Source organism: Mixophyes fleayi, chromosome 10 (assembly GCF_038048845.1).
Source record: "Mixophyes fleayi isolate aMixFle1 chromosome 10, aMixFle1.hap1, whole genome shotgun sequence".
Classification (NCBI taxonomy): domain Eukaryota; kingdom Metazoa; phylum Chordata; class Amphibia; order Anura; family Limnodynastidae; genus Mixophyes; species Mixophyes fleayi.
The window spans coordinates 57,289,890-57,307,087 of record NC_134411.1 but is presented as its reverse complement, the minus strand read 5'-3'; the positions used below and the strand labels follow the sequence as shown (position 1 = coordinate 57,307,087).

The 17,198-nt window shown below is 41.3% G+C and overlaps 1 protein-coding gene across 1 annotated transcript in view; it reads right to left on the bottom strand.

The window, feature by feature from the left end:
* Positions 1–17,198, bottom strand: part of CARMIL2 (capping protein regulator and myosin 1 linker 2) — a 1,059,949-nt gene that overhangs the window by 733,449 nt on the left and 309,302 nt on the right. The window contains exons 16-17 of the mRNA XM_075188807.1: positions 11,744–11,848; positions 9,625–9,694 (exon numbers count right to left, since the gene is read on the bottom strand). Coding sequence (XP_075044908.1) covers positions 9,625–9,694; positions 11,744–11,848 — 175 coding nt within the window. The remainder of the gene's footprint in view (positions 1–9,624; positions 9,695–11,743; positions 11,849–17,198) is intronic.

Here is a 17,198-nt window from a genome sequence, read left to right as displayed (position 1 = left end):
CTAGCTGGTTATTGACCAAGTGCTGGAAGGGCTCAGGGGTATTTTTCATTCCTAAGGGCATGACCAAAAACTCAAACAGCCCGAATGGGGTGATAAATTCCCGTGCCTTGGGTGACAATGATATCTGCCAATACCCTCTACTGAGATTCATGATGGTGATGTAGCGTGCCTGGGCAAGCTATTCTAGTAGTTTATCTATCCTAGGCATAGGATAAGTATCAAACACTGTGGCGTCATTTAACCTCCTATAGTCTACACAGAACTGGGTGCCCCCACATTTTTTGGGGACCAGTACCACTGGAGCAGCCCAAGAACTGTGAGACTTTTGAATTACTTCTAGCTGCAACATCTCGTCTATTTCCATTTTTATTGCTTCTAGCACTTCTAGGGAAGTACGATATGCTGGCTGTCTGAGGGGGGTCTGGTTGCCTGTGTTAAATATGATTTTTTGTTTAGGCCTCATAAAACCTTAGTTCAGCCATTTATTGTAACTTGCATAGAAATATTATTTGCTAAAAGAGATTATTCATTTTTCTGCTGATATGAAGTTTTACAAGATGTGAGCCCATGGCCTTGAGGTTAAGCTGACATAGAGAACTCCTGAAGAATGTATCAAGATATGAGAACAATAATTAGCTTCATGTTCAGCTCGTAGTGTGGGAGCTGTACCCTGATGTTGGACATGGCATACAGGAGATGAACCTCCAGGTCCCCTTGAGATAAAAATAATAGGCTCATCTGTCCTTAGAAGGGGGAGAAAGTAAACACCTCAAGAATACATGAGATAGTTTATGAGCAGCGCTTCCCATAGACTTAGTATGCTTATGACGTAGGATTCATTTATTCAATAGGCTATAAAAACTTGCATCTTTGTATCAATAAATCAGAGAATAGTCCTTGCATAAAGAACTTGGTCTGTGTCAATTCTCTCCAGCTGGTTGAAGCGCTTCCAGATATACTTAACACCACAGGCAAACTTGGATCAGAATTTTATATCTAACACCTGTGAGGGCAGACAACTCTTCACTGCAGTGGGCATCTGCTAGGGAACTCTCCTCTTTAGCAACAGCTGCTAAATCCACCAAGGGGTAAGATTCCTGATCACTCTCAGGCAGGCTACACACAGCTAGTACACAAGCTCCCCTTATCTCAGGAAAGCGGGTTTGTAAAGGGACAGGGTTAGATTGCAAAACAACACAATTTACCATATTGTCAGCAGACATCTCTGTCATTGCAGGAGCTGGAGGAAGGGGGGTTAGAGAGACTGATTCAGGATCAGTGTTACCTTCTGGCATCCCCCTTTCCTCCCCCTCAGGGGTTAGTTCTGAGGACTTGGCCTGCACTGCTTGCTGGCATGTGAACACTGACACTTCAGACAGTTTACACATTTCAGGTATACTAAGATCTACATTTTTCCTGTCACATCCTTGCTTAGACATTTCATGTACAATGGAACCTACATTTTCGCTGTCATATCCTGGTACCTGGATACAAACAGGTGTACTCTTGGCAGATTTTAACACAGTTGCAGGAACATTGTCACCAACCTCATGAGAAGAGGTCAGTGGAAAAACAGGTTTAGATCATACTTGCCAACTCTCCCGGAAAGTCCGGGAGACTCCCGAAATTCAGGTCAGTCTCCCGGGCGAGCTGGCATTTCTTCCGGATCCTGGATATCACAGAGAATCGCGTCATTTGACGTGATTCTCGGTGAATCACGTCATTTTGGAGGGCAAGAGGGGTGGGGCAAGGCCAAACGCGTCATTTTGCCCCCCGTGATGTAAACTACGGTTTCGCCGGGGGGCGGGGCTGAATGACGCGATTGGCCACGCCCCACCCCTTCCCGCCCTCCAGTCACGCCCCCTCTCACAGAAATTTGTTTCCGGGAGTTGGCAAGTATGGTTTAGATTCTACCACAGCACCATGTGTGACAGTCACACCATTACACATCTCACTATTATTAGGGGTTTCCAAATTATCCCCAATTACATCTGGATCTTCGCATAAATCCACATAATTGCAAGAGTTAACACTGGCACCCATCTGCTTCTCACCCTCACATATCTCTATTACATTACAGGATGCAAAATGATCACAGAGCATTTCAGGTTCTTCACACAGAGTGACATTTTTCTCTCCGTACAAAAGACCATTTTCCCAAAACATTCTATCTTGTTCACCTCTGAGATTGTTAGTGTGGCACACAGCATGAGGTCACTCATTCAAATCACTGCCTGAATCTGCAGCTTCTACAGTGAGTGGGGGGGGGGGCAGAGGGGGATTAGCTTCTAGTGAACTTCCCTCCACACTTTCAGGGGTTAATGCACAGCTCCTCTGTGCTGCTGTCTGGGTCACTAGTGCTAAGACAGTGGATATTTTTTCACACTTTGGGTCACCTTCAGAACTGGGCACATGTAAATCGATCTGACTACCTAAAACATTAGCAGAAATGGTATCACATTTAGGCACAATCGCACACATTTTGCCCTGATCAAGTTCACAGCCCAGGGTATTTAAAGTGTAAGTCTCTCCAACAAGAGCATTATTATCAAACACATTGGCCATATATGCCAACTCTCCCGGAAAGTCCAGGAGACTCCCGAAATTCGGGTCAGTCTCCCGGGCTCCCGCGAGAGCTGGCATTTCTCTCGCATCCCGGAATTCACAGAGAATCATGTCATTTGACGTGATTCTCGATGAATCACTCCATTTTGGAGGGCGGGAGGGGGCGGGACGAGGCCAATTGTGTCATTTTGGCCCCGCGAAACGTCATTCCCGTCGTGGGGGGTGCGGCCAAATGACACGATTAGGCCCCGCCCGCCCTCCAGTCACGCCCCCTCTCCCGGAAACAAGTTTCCAGGAGTAGGTAAGTATGACATTGGCACATAAGCCCTCCCTCTGCATCACAGGTACCTGCAAATCTGCATAAGTATTCTCAGCAGCACCTGAAATTTCGTTACATATTTTTGCCCTTATTTTATGCTGATCAGCAGAGTTTACCTGGGTAAGATTATGATTAGTTTGCACCAGTGCATCAGAAATTACATCACTTTCATTTATATAAGCAGCGTGCAACCTTTTCAGATCAGTCCCCAACAGTACCGTGGCAGGCAGATTGTCTAGTATCCCAACATCTCGTATTCCTCTGCCATATTCCCAATCTAGATCCACTCCTCGCACAGCAATAGTCTTCCCGGGAATAATGTTCTCTGGGCTCACTAGAGCTGGATGTACAAGAGTTAGGTCTGCGCCAGAGTCTAACAACCAAAGTGCGACTTGGTGTCCTACCCTAACCATTTGCAGATTGTCTCTGGGGTGTTCTTGGGGTCCTCCTGCACACAGGATGGCCGGCACTGGCTTTTCTGCTTGGTTTCGACAGGAGAAGGAGTTGTTTTCTTCTTTCTGGGGCAATTGACACTGATGTGCCCCACTTCAGCACATGTAAAACACCAGTGGCCAGTTGCCAAAACAGGTATTTTTACCGCCTCCCCCCCCCCCCCATTAGGTGCAGCAACAGCTGGTTTGGTTGACGGGGAACTCAGGGTGATCCTCCAGGTTGCCTCTCTTTCCAATTTGTTTGCCCTGGCGCTCCCCAACTCTTCCTCATTACAGGAGCCATGTTGACTGTGTACTTTTCGGCCAGGCTAGCAGCCGCTTGCTCTGTCTTAGGGTCACGATGCACAACCCATTCCCTCACCTCAGTTGGGCACAGTGTTAGGTACTGCTCCCGGAGAATAAGATCCTTTAGCTTATCATATTCCAACACCTGCAATCCCTCAATCCATTGGTGCATCAGGAAGTCCGGCATAGGTATCAGAGGGACTCGGAATTTCTGCCGGTAAGCATCAGGAGTTATGTTGAAACGAAGTAACAACGTTTTCTTAATTGTGACATAATCACCGTCCAGTTCCTAGGGAAGGTCTGCAAACGCCTCGCGTTCAGCTTGTCACTCTGCAGTGGCAGCCTCCCTGTCTGCACGGCATTCGGCAGCCTCCCTGTCTGCTTGGCATTCTGCAACCTCTTGGAATTGCTGAATCAGCCGCTGTGATGTTGCTGAGTTTGCTTCCTTCATCTGTTTGAGAGCAGTGTGAAGTTAACTGTCCACGATAGACTCCCAACTTGGTTCAACAGAGGTATTTGTGGTAATGTCCAGTGCTGACTGCCCTCCTGAAAAAGAGGGCTTTTCTCCACTGCCTCCTCCGAAACTTAGCTTCTGATCAGCCTCCACAAGCGCTTGAATCAGTTGCTCTCGGTTCCTGTCAGGGAAGACAACAATTCCTCTTTCGACACACAAAGCCAAAAGCTCATCCTTTTTCATCTGCTTATAGTCAGTGGCCATGCTGGACCTCACACTTACACCTCCTCCTGATGTTCAGTGCTTGTTCTTTTAGTTACCTCTTAGGTGCTAGACGTGGCTCCATTTCTCCTGCTGTGAGTTCTCTCTTCTGGTGGACTGCATCCTATTGTAACCTGCTGTCTGCAGAGCTGACACTTCACAGTGCTGACTACAGAGCTGACACTTCACAGTGTACTTGACGCCATTCCAGTGGTAACCTGTTGTCTGCAGAGCTGACACTTCCTCGTGTGCTTCTCCATCCTTCCAGTGAAAACCTGTTGATCTCTACTTTTCTCCTCCTCGAGTTGTCTGCCATTGTTGATTATCTCTGTATATTCCCCATTGGGTTTCACCTGGTACTCTTAGTAGGGGCCGTGACCTGCGGGATAGATGCAGCAAAGACCAAACCACCTTGTGGCGGTTCCTGGTGAAAACCGTCTCCCCATTAGACTCCACACCTTACTAGAGTAGTGCTAATCTAGGCAAACCGAATGATCCGTAACATGAATATTAGGTTTCACAAACCAAAGTCAGTGCAGGCAACAGACAAGGATAAACCAGGAGTAACAAAAATATGTGCTGGGTTAATAATGAGCAGACGTCAAAACAATACAGAGCACGAATACCTAGGCAAGCTAACGCTACTACAGGCAACAACTGAATGACACTAAAAGCCTAATAAACTCACCAATAACCAATCCCAACAGCGGATCAGTCCAGGCCTTACAGCACTGATCAGTAATGTCTAGCACCTGAGCCAGTAAATGTCCAGGTAACCAATATAAACAGTTTAACCAGACTGAGATGCAGTGAAACACCTAAGTAGGCCCTGTTCCTCACAGAGGAATGAATTTAGGTGATAAACTGTAGCTGTAGTCTTTAATTCTTTGGCAGACACTACCCCTGATCCCTCAACTTGTGAAGTTTTATACAGATTCTTGGTAAAGTACAGTTGATAGAAGCATGGAGTTTGCTTAACCCTCCAAAAATGTTACTTTCTATTACCTTCCCTATGCAGTCTAAACTAAAATTGATTATATCATAATCTCACTTTTAGATCTTTATAGACAGCAACGAGTAAAGATGGGTGACATCCCTTCTCTGGCTCTAGTCCCAACCTCAATTGTGAGATCTGTCCCATAATAGAATAGGCAAGATTGGTTTTGTAAGTAGACCAGACTTTCATGCAAGATAATGTTGTTCAGATCAAACTTAAACAAGCCCTAGAAAACTACTTTCTGAAGAATAATTTCCCATAGATATCTCCCACACTTTTGGGGGACTTAGGCAAATGTGTAGACAAAGATACTTTATTTCACCAAGTTTCTCATATAAAAGAAGTCATACTGACCGCAAAAAACTGAACTCTAAAATTAAAGTCATTGTATAAGCAACCACAAGGTAAAAAGTAATATCTAGTTGAGCTTGTTCCTGTGCGATAAAAAGTGTGAGACTGATTATAATAAAATAAAGTGTTCCAAAGCACTGAGTTATATATTTTACTATTATTACTATAGCAATAAATAGTAGAAAGTTTGCTAAAGCTCTACAGAACACTCAATCCTTAAAGTATAATTGAGAGTAATGAATTCTATATTTACGCTTGACTATTAATTGTTTTTAGAAGGTACCTAGATCAACTACACACAAGCTGAAAAATTCAAATTGTCTAAACAATAAGCTAGGAACACATCCAGCGCTATTTATCTCTGAAATGAAAAATAGAATACACATGAAAATATTTATATTCAATGATGAGTGGGACAGATGTCATTCATAACTCTTCCGAGTTAAAAAGCAGGTGTACATAAAGGAGAAAAAATAAACAACAAATAGTGCAACTCTGTGTGTACATAAATACCTAATCTTCAATAATTATTATTCAAAAATATTGTAACTGAGAATTCTTCTAACTTGTGTTCCACATGTCCATCATCACCATGCTACCCCTATGTGCATGCACTTACACAAAGAATCACTTGTGTTAATCGCTGTAACAAGTACTTTATGTCAGTCACCATTCAACATGTGCCTCTCCCGTGGGAGACCTACTTACAGAATATTCCCTTTAAATTTTCGTATAGAATATATTTAGGAGATTTCCTCTGTCATTATTCCAAACCAGGGATCCACAAAATTAAACGTATCTTCACAATATTCCAATCATACTGTTAGGAGCGGTCACGGGCACTGCCGCGACTCGCCTCTTACCCCGCTGAGCGTCCCGACCGCCTCCTTGACTACCGGGACGTCACTTCCGCCAGCAGGTCCGACCGTTGCAAGGCAATGGCCGGACGCCGATTCCCTGCACAGCGCGCCCCGGCAAACAGGACAGCCGGGCGCAGGCGCTGAATACTCCTCAGCCTGTGGACTGATTAATGTGGATTTTTTAATTAGTCCTGGTATATGTATTATTACAGGGCTTGGCCTGTACCTTGGACTCTGCTACTTTGAATGTGACCCGGACCTTTGACGTGTTTATTGACTACTCTGCTTGCCTGTGACCCTTGAACTCGGCTACCGTCTGACTATCCGCTGATTTTTATCCAGCCTCTTGGCCTGCCGCTATGGGCCTGCATTACCAACTCACACTACACCTGGAGCTAAGTCCCGGGGGCATCTGAGTACCGATGAGCACATCACGCTCTAAGGGAAAGGCAGCTGCTATAGGTGAAGACCTCCGCCATCTAGTTCTGTGGGTTGGTGATCAGACCAAAAAACTATACACGGGCGCTTATTGAACCTACAAAATGGTTAAGTTGCAGCTAACTTAAAATAGGCTCGGGCACCTATTAATATCAGATCAAATATAACAAAAAAAAGGGGAGGGAAAAGTAGCGCAAAACTTAAACCATATATTAAATAAACCTTTAGATTATTAAAAAATGCAAACATATGCACATATGTAAAAAAGCAAACGAAATATACGACCATTAATAATGTTGTCATTCGTAATAGGAACACTGTCCAAACAATTCAAAGTGATAATGCAGGGAGGATCCCAGAATAGTTGTGCCCATTACTAAGATAACCAGCGCATTGATAGCTGGCAATTGACTATCTATTACTATCACGATTTATCCGTACTGTGCAAAGATCTGGGATCCTTCCTGCATTATTACTTTGAATTGTTTGGACAGTGTTCCTATTACGAATGACAACATTATTAATGGTCGTATATTTCATTTTTCTTTTTTACATATGTGCATATGTTTACATTTTTTAATTATCTAAAGGTTTATTAAATAAAAGTTAACCCTTTGGCTTGAGAAAGTCTCATTCAGGGACGAAACGCGTCGCCTATTGCTGTGGAGCATATTACCGCTTATCACTTGGAGTTTTGAACACATATCCGATACACGGACCCAATCTGAGAGGGACCTGGAAAATTTGGTTCCCTGTTTCTGCCCGGGCAGATTTTTTCAGCACACACTACCATGTGCTGAGAGCTGTACGCTGTAGAGAGCTGTTACATATGTTCAAGGAGACATTGTTTCTCAGGACACTGTGGACACTGTGGACATCTAACAGCCTAAGCTGTAACAACATTCAATCCGGAGAACCGTGAATTTAGCTGAGATTAGAGGATCGTGAGTACCGCCGGTTTTCGCTATCCCTATCTATTGCTGGACACTTGAATTTAACTCTATACTCCGGTATTGATTACAGTACCCACATTCATCGTTCCATCATGCTCTCTATTTTTATCCATATATATATATATATGTGATTGTGGCCTTGGCTGGTACTTTATTGTGGCCCATTAATTATTCTTGTGTTTAATTGACAAGTTGATTGCGGTTTTTTTATATACACCTTAGGAGTATTATCCCCTTATTTTATTATATTGTTGGATTTCAATACATGTATGTGCATTATTAAATGTTTGAAGTATTCATTTATTCTGCCCTGGTTTTTGAGACCATTTTTTTATCATTTACATCGTTTATTCCAGAGTGTCATTTAGCGCTGTTATCCTTTGTTCTATTGATATTTCTAGTTGGGGATTAGCAATTTCCCCTATGTTTACAGCTGCTTTATTTCACCTGGATTACAATATATAATACTTTCTTAGCCCAGCGCGGAACCCCCTTGTTTTGTTTACTCATGCATTCTAGTCAAATCAAGCTAGTTAAGGTGTTAAAAAGGTTCTTGTCATGCATTTGGGCCTAGCCCAGGCCTCCTCAGGGCAAGAGCTTTACTTCCCGATGCAAGCGCCCTTTTTTGACGTGGTTTTGTCCACGTGTCACCACCTCATCATTTTTATCCATCACCTCATCCTTCATCTTCATCGCCACATCAAGCCTTCATCAAGCTACTTAAGGTGTTAAAAACTCCCCACTGTCACCCCCGGCAACCACCAACCACTCCCAACTGTCACTTCTCCTTCAAGAAATATATAGGTCAGTGTATAACTCTGCCCAGCAGGTGGCGCTGCAGCTTGCTTTTTTTTTCCACACACGCCACTAGGCATTTATATAGTAGATATGGTTTAAGTTTTGCACTACTTTTCCCTCCCCTTTTTTTTGTTATATGGTGATCAGACCGTCTGCCTAACACATACCATGTAAAATAATGTAGAGAAAAATCTAGTGCAATATGTATTAAAGAATAAAACTTTATTCATCTGTCCCACTCACCATTGAATATCAGTATTTTCATGTTTATTTTATTTTTCATTTGACAGATAAATAGCGCTGGATGGGTCTCTAGTTTAAAGTATAACTCCACAATTTTGTTTTAGATGGAGATCAATGAGATAAAGTAAAAAAATAATGTTTAATTGCCTTCCACTCTCCATTGAAAAAAACAGAATAGGTGTTAATGCCCCTCATCTGTGAAAAAGGGAGAGGGCCCCATTTCATTTCACTGTTTTCTTTGGAGCTATGAGTATATAATTATGTACTATTAGATTGCTAATGGAGTAATAAATATTTATGATGCACTCATGTGGCACTACATAGCCAATCAGAAACTGGTATAGAAAAACTTGTATTTTTCATGGCAATTTTGATGGAGGCTTTGGAAAAATTGGTGGCAGTTTAGCTGTTTTTAATCTGCCACACAAAGCAAAGCATTTTACATTGTAGCCTCAAACAGCCCTAAAGTAAATGCAGCAGTTTGGACAGCGACGTGTAACAGTTTAGCACTGCCACCAAAAATGTTTTTTTGTGAGTTTACCCCTTATAGTCATTGGAGAAAATACAGCAGCAGTAAGTAGTGTGAGAAGTGTATGGTGTTAAAGTACAAAACAAGTAATAAACATATGTATATGCTGACAAGCATACCTCGCAGTCGCTAAGGTCCATATGAAGATCGTTGATCGTGTCATTACTTGACAAACCTTGAAATATGGATCTAAAATAAAAGAAGGATATCGTGTTGTCAATTTCAAGTAAACATCATTGCTCAAAATTATATGTCTTCTATAGATTATTATACTGCTTCAGTATTCTCTCTGGACATTTAATTTGAAGCTATCAAAGGATGCAATATGGCAGCTCTCACCCATATTAACTATGTTGAGAAAAAAGTGTTTTGTGTTAAATTAATTATGCTCACATACATCATACCACTCATGTGAATACTGATTTATAGTAAAATGAAATAAATCCTACTTATAAATGGAAAATATGTTTCTATATAAAGTGCCATCACACTCTTATCAGCTTAGTTTCTTGTGAGTGTATAACTTGTTTTTAACTATTTAATTATAAGTGTGACATACTTCACCATTGTGGTTTCCCTTCTCTCTGCCCATTTATGCACTTTTAAATATACCCCACCAACATTAATATTGAGACAAATAAACCTGCTACTACAAATTACATACTAGAACTGCAGTCCTAGAAAGAACATCTAAGTGGTTTGACAAAGAATAATTATCAACCTATTTAGCCTCCAGCCAGGCTGTCACCAGCATCAAACCACATTGCTACCATCTTGCTCATTGTGAGTGCATATTGGAGCACCTCTCTCTTTTTCTTTCCCTCTATACGCAATTTGGTGCAGCCCATTGAGAAATAAGAATATAGAAGTCATTTAATAATGTGTATTGTGCCTTTATAATTGCTTTAAATATAATACAGAAATTAACAAGGAAAATTAATGAGTATGTGGCAATGTTCCAGAAAATATACGTGGAACATGTTTAAATAGCAGCTAAGAGAAGTGCTGTTTAGAAATAGTTTATTTAGGTAACATTGCAACTGGTAGTGTTTTGAAATTTACTTTGCAAGGCTAAAATCATGACAGATTTATAGCCCAAATTACTTTAGACACATGATGCTAGGTGTTATATCTTTTGCATGCTAGAAAAAGTTTCAGAGTGCTATAAAAATGTGTATAGAGGGATACAGCCGCATAAATCCAAGTGGTAAGTAGCTTTCTGCTCTGCCTCTGTGTCTTTCTGCAGTTTTGCCTAGTCCGTGTGTCGCTGTGCCTGGACTATAAAAGCCAATCAGAGGAAACTTTTTATTTGTGTTGTTTAAGGTATTTTTTGCATATTTGTTGTTCTTTGGAAAATTTGACTCAATTGCTGTGCAAGCGCAGCAGATCAGCTCTTCTCCGGCTGTCATTTTAAATGTGTGTTGCTAACCTGCTTGCTTCTTGACTGTCCTGATAGATTCGTCGTTGTGACCTTGCATGTACTCTTGGACTTTGCCTGATTGCCTGTTGCCCTGACCATTTGCCTGTATTTTGGATATCACTTCTTTGCCTGTGACCCTGACCTTTGCTTGAATTTTAGACCTGCTTGATTACTGCCAGCACTGACCTTTAGCCTGTACTCTGACCCTTATTCTGGCCACGGTTCCGCTACCCAGATCTGGCTCCGGCCTACGCCTTCAGTCTTCCAGTTACCTTGTCCTACACCGTGTTTATCCTGATAAACCTCTACTACCATAGAGATAAGTCCTGGGGGCATCCGAGTATCGGTGAATATGTATAGTTCTATGGGAAAGGCAGCTTTAGGTGAAGACCTCTACACTAGCTCGGTTCTAAAGGCTTATCAGTAGCTGCAACCGTAACATAACCTATGTGCTCAGCACTGCAAATGGACTTAGAACTACTGTATCTAGAATACATTCTAACTATTTTATCTTAAAAATGTTCTTACAGTATTTAAATTAATTTAAAAAGCAGATTAGTTAAGTTTATAAGTTTTAATAAAAGAAAGTCCTTAAATAAACATGCATGCAAAGAAATTTGCTGACATTCACAACAGGACATTAAATTAAAAAAAATATATATATAATCACATAGTTGTCTGCTCTCCTTTAATATCCGGGGGTATTACTGGAGAATTTACAATTCATTATCAAAAGTAAGCAAACAAATGTGGCAACTTTGCACCCAAAATAATGTTTTTGTTTTCCAAAACACTGTGTTTAATAACCAACACAATACCTTAATGCATTTGATGGAAGTTTTGTTCCAGACAGTTCAAGATATTTGAGGGCAGATGTCTTGCTAAAAAACTGTGAAATTGCAGGAGACATGTCTTTCACTTTTCTGAAATATATCAATAACAAATTTATATTTTTAAATATTACAGTTTGATATTAACCAAGCTTTTAGCAGGTAAGGTATCCTGCATTCTTATTCATACATATATAAAAGTTCTTAAAAAACAATATTATCAAGGTTTATTGCAGACAATAAAGTATAGCTTTGTAGTGGAAGGCTAAGTACAATGCAAATTCCAGCACTGTTGTAGGATAGTAAACCTGAGAACACACTTAAGCAATGCTATTTCAGATGTGATTTCTGTAACATTACCTACGACTGAAAGTCTCGATAAGCATGTTGATTCATGCGTATCATGCAAGTGGAAGGGGGCACAGCTGAAACAAGAGGAGCAAACGTGGCTCAGAGTGGAGATAGGTACATTTGTGAGGGTACATTAGTATGAATAGTGTTATCGGGGATAGGGTCACCTCTAAAAAATGGGTTTTCAAAGACCATCTAAAGATTTGAAGGATGTGGGAAATTCTGATTGAGAATGGTAGGGAATTTCACAAGTGGGGAGCAGCACGGGAAAAGTCTTGTAGGTGGGAGTGAGGGGTGGTTACCAGAGACGAGACAAGGCGCAGGTCAGAGGTAGTTGTTGAGGGCTTTGTAGGTAAGGGTGAGTAATTTGAATTTGATTCTGGAAGAAACAGGGACCAAGTTTAGGGATTTGCAAAGTGGTGCAGCAGATGTGGAGCGGTGAGAGAAGAAAATCAGTCTTGCAGCAGCATTTATAATGGATTGGTTGGATTATTAACATACAAACTGAGCTTATTAACATATCAAAGAGAACACAAATATAAATATATCGTTTGAAGATCGTATTGAGCTAACCATCTTCTGGGGTGGGCAGCTGCACTTCAGACAGATCAACCAAGTATATCACACCAATTGTTTTTGGTTCAACTAGCCACAGTTAGTTTTATTCACCATGTTCAAATAAATAAAACATAAACAAAAGTTCCTCTCCTGTCTGGCATCCTACTAACGTACAAAAACACCCTCTCTCAATTAAGAGACCATGTATTCCACACACATACAGAATACAAGACTTACTGGTCACCGTTTGCAATGTTTCTCAGGAGGCATCCAACCTCCTCCCCAGGTAATGAAAGAGTGAATAAACTGCCTTCTTGCAGCTTTTCATCAGCACCCTGCAGGTGCAACTCCTGATTACCAGCAACTTTCTAGCTGGTTGGAAAACCGGATATGGGCCTTATAAATGGAGCCCAACCTTTTCCCTTTATTTATACCCCAGGAACCCTTACCAGCTGTACCTAAAGCTGAGCACACTCTTTGAGACGCTCCTTCCCACGCAAAACAATCCCCCTTGTGTTTTAGGGCATACAAGACTTGCAGTGCTTCTGTCACTAGACATTAGAGGCAGAACCTTTAAATCCTGTATGTTGAGAGATGGGGCCTCCATGGCTCATGCATGTTTTTCCAGCATATCCCACAGATGCTCAATTGGATTGAGGTCTGGGGAATATGTAGGCAAATTCAACAAATTGAACTATTTGTCATGTTCCTAAAAACATATTTGAACAATCTTTGCAGTGTGGAAGGGCCCATTATACTGCTGAAAGATGCCACTGCCATAAGGGAATACTGTTGTCGTGAAGAGGTGTACTTGGTCTGCAACATTGTTTAGGTAGGTGGTATGTGTAAAAGTATCATTCACATGACTGCCAGGACCCAAGGTTTCCCAGCAGAACATTGCACAGAGCATAGTGCACCCTGGTATAATTCTCTTCCCCAAATAAACAATGCACACATACCAGCCATCCACATGATGTAAAAGAAATTGAGATTCATCAGATCAGGCCTCCTTCTTCCATTGTTCCATGGTCCATTTATAATTTTAGTTTTTGAGGCAAAAATGGCAGCTTGTCACAGGAACTGTTGAGGGATAGATAAATAATTTCTCTGGCAGTCTGCAGGTTCATTCTGTAGAGAGGGTAAACTCTCCACACCTCTCTACACACAGAGCACAAGTGCACAAGTGTAACACATGGTGTGATTAATTAGAGGTTTAGAAAGTTAGTGATGGGGAGGGAGTTTAAATAGCTAGGTTTGTGTTGTAGGCAAGGCGACCAACGTCAGCCAGTGGCTGCTAACTTGTTAGGGGACTGTGTGTCTAACTAGCAGCAGGTTCACACGGTGTTGTAAATAATTTTGTTTGTTTGCTGGACTACAAGAGTTGCTGTCTGTACCATCCTGACACTCCTAAAAAAAATACAGGAAAGTGGTTCAACCTGTGTCAGCATCATTCATTTGAAGTGCTTGTAACAAGTGGTGTCATCGTGGGATTATCATGGGATCTGGACAGTCAGATCCTTCTGTCCACTCAGCCAACAAATAAAATTTGGTGAGTAATGCAAAATCTGCTTACTGCAAATATATTTGCTGCTAATTTTGAAAATGCATATATAGAGCTGGGGTTGTTCAAAAGAAAAATGATGAACAACTGTTAATACTGCAGGTACACGTACCATTAGTTTTTAAAGCCACACACACACACATCTTTGTGAGGGTCATTTGGAAAGGATAAGACTCTGGAAATAGTGCTACTACAGTTATACTGCCTGGGACGTATGGCAGTAAAAAGGTATTGCCTATCCTGCCCAGTATGTCAGAAAACCTCTTCTAAACCTGATTAAATGGCCCCATTGATTCCTTTACTGGTCGTTCAAGTCCCTTTTGAATGGATAGGAATGGACCTGGTGGGTCCGCTGGAAAAATTGACTCATGGGCACCAATATGTCTTGATGATTCTGGACTATGCTACGCGCTATCTAGAAGCCATTCCTTTATGCTATGTCAAATCAACTACCATAGTCAAAGAGATACTCCTTCTTTATATGAGGTTTGGGTTTCCTAAAGAAATCCTTACTGACCAGGGCACTTCTTTCATGTCAAAATTGATGAAAGAATTAAGTCAGCTACTTGGAGTAAAAACCTTAGCCTATCACATGCAAATGGATGGACTGGTGGTGCGCTTTAACCGTACATTAAAACAAATTATTAGGAGGGCGGTGGCACAAGAAAAGAAAGATTGGGATATACTCCTCCCTTTTGTAATGTTCGCGATACGGGAAGTACCACAAGCCTCAATTGGGTTTAGTTCATTTGAGTTTTGTATGGATGACAACCTAGGAGCATTTTGGATATCCTCAAGGAAGTTTGGGAACAAAAAACGCCAAGGAGTCAAATGTATAATAGTTCAGTTTGTTGTACAATTGAATAGCAGGACGAGACAAATAGGTCCTCTAGTTAAGCAACACTTAGAGGATGCCCAGGAGCAGTCACGATCTGCCTCCGGGTGCACTGCAGTATCTCCCATAGAGATGCTGCCTGTCTCTTACATCTCCTGTCTGCTAAGAGCTATGGTTGGACTTTGCCATTATGTGAACCTATCCTACAGTACCACCAAAGGTGCTGCTGTCTCAACATTACACATACCATCTCACTAGAAGGACTTACCTCATTCCCCAATCAGCACCCAGACCTGTTCACTTATCCAACCTGATATCAGCTGACGTAATAAGGAAATATCCCAGTATTGATCCAAAGCGTTAGTGGTGACTTAAATCCAGATGTTTAAGTACAAACCCTAGGGTTATTATAATTATTATAATGGTTACTCCAGAGACACAGTGCCACTTGTGTTACAAAGGCCATATCCTGACATGTTTCTCCATCATACATGGCGGTTTCATCAGAGGACTAGGACTCCATTTTCAGAGAGCGCTGTTTAAATGCAGAGCCAGTGATCATGTGATCCCGGCCGGCCAATCACATAACAATGTGGGGAAGTGGGGAGAAGTGACTGGAGAGAACAATAATATATTCAAAATGTGGTGATATCTTTATTAGCAAAAATAGTCTCTACTAAATGTAGAGTAAATTTGTAAACTATTAATTTGATTTTGGGGTCCATGGGGAAATATGCCTTTTTTATTAAATGTGAATTTTATTAATGTAATGTTGAGGCTGGAGGTGGAGACATGTGTGTTTATTAAATAGGAATGTTATTTATTTAATGTCTGTGGTTAGGATAGAGGGAATCAGCTCTACCTAATAAATGGGAATGCTATTAATTTAATGTTGGGCCTGGTTTGGAGGAAGGAGGCTTATTTATTAAATATAAACATTAACAATTTAATGTCAGGCGCCAGTATTCTCTCTTTCCCAAGGCACTAAAATATTTAGATAAAATAGTTCCCAGGTGCAGGAATATAATACTTGAACGTTATATAGAAAACATTTATTATAAACCAGTGCACTGGATATGTTGGAATAAATCCACATAATATATTCCAATCTGAAGTATGTCTAGATTTGGGTTCTGGGTACCATCATAGCAGCATTCATTAATGATTACCCATTTTATCAATAGCATGTTTATTTATCTATACTTGCAGCCTTTTCAATAGGGCATTATGCAAGCTTGCCCTCCCCCCTCTCCTTTTGGTTATGTCCATCTATTATCAACAACACATTTTTAATATAAGGAAGTAGGTATCTACTTCAACTACGAGCAATGTACTATTAAATAAAATCAGAACATCGCAACAACATTATTCTTGTGCTTAAATGTGTGCGGGTGAGCAGATTGATCTAAGACTGGCTAGATACAAGCTAATTATCAACATTTATTTCTGCGCCTGGGAACTATTTTATCAATTATTTATTATTTTTAGGGATTGGGACAAACCCTACCACCATTCCCAAAGGCAGCAATATACACTAAGTAAGGTAGCGCGGGTTCCATACCATTGAAACACTAAAATATTTAGTCATGCCTCTGCATCCAAGTACCTGTGAGAATTTCACACAAGAAAAGTGGCTAGCAATAGGTGAAGATATCGCATACACCTTGTTCTAAGAATGTATCTGATGTCCAGTAGGAACCATTAAAATTACACCTTTTTTGTCAGTTGTCAATGATTTGTGGAAGTATTTCATGATTTTAACCATGTTGCACTGATATGCAGGTACCAAAAAATGCCTTCAAATATTATTTGGTGTTATCCTGGTTGCCAGTAGAGATGCACAGGCTAGGTTCCCCGAGAACCGAACACACCCGAACTTAGCAGATCCGAGTACCGAGCCGAGCCAACTTTCGCTCGCCCTAGAAATTGAAAACGAGCAAAATGTCGGATCTCGCGTGTTTTGGATTCTATAAGTACCGCCATCCACGGCGATCCAGCGCCATTTTACAGAGGTACACAGAAGGGGTAGCACGGTTCTTGGCAGTCTCTAGTGCACTTGAGCAGTATTATAACTAGAAGAGAAAGAGGAGGGGTAGCAATGTTTTTCAAAGTCTCCAGTGACATTCAGGACAGCTCCA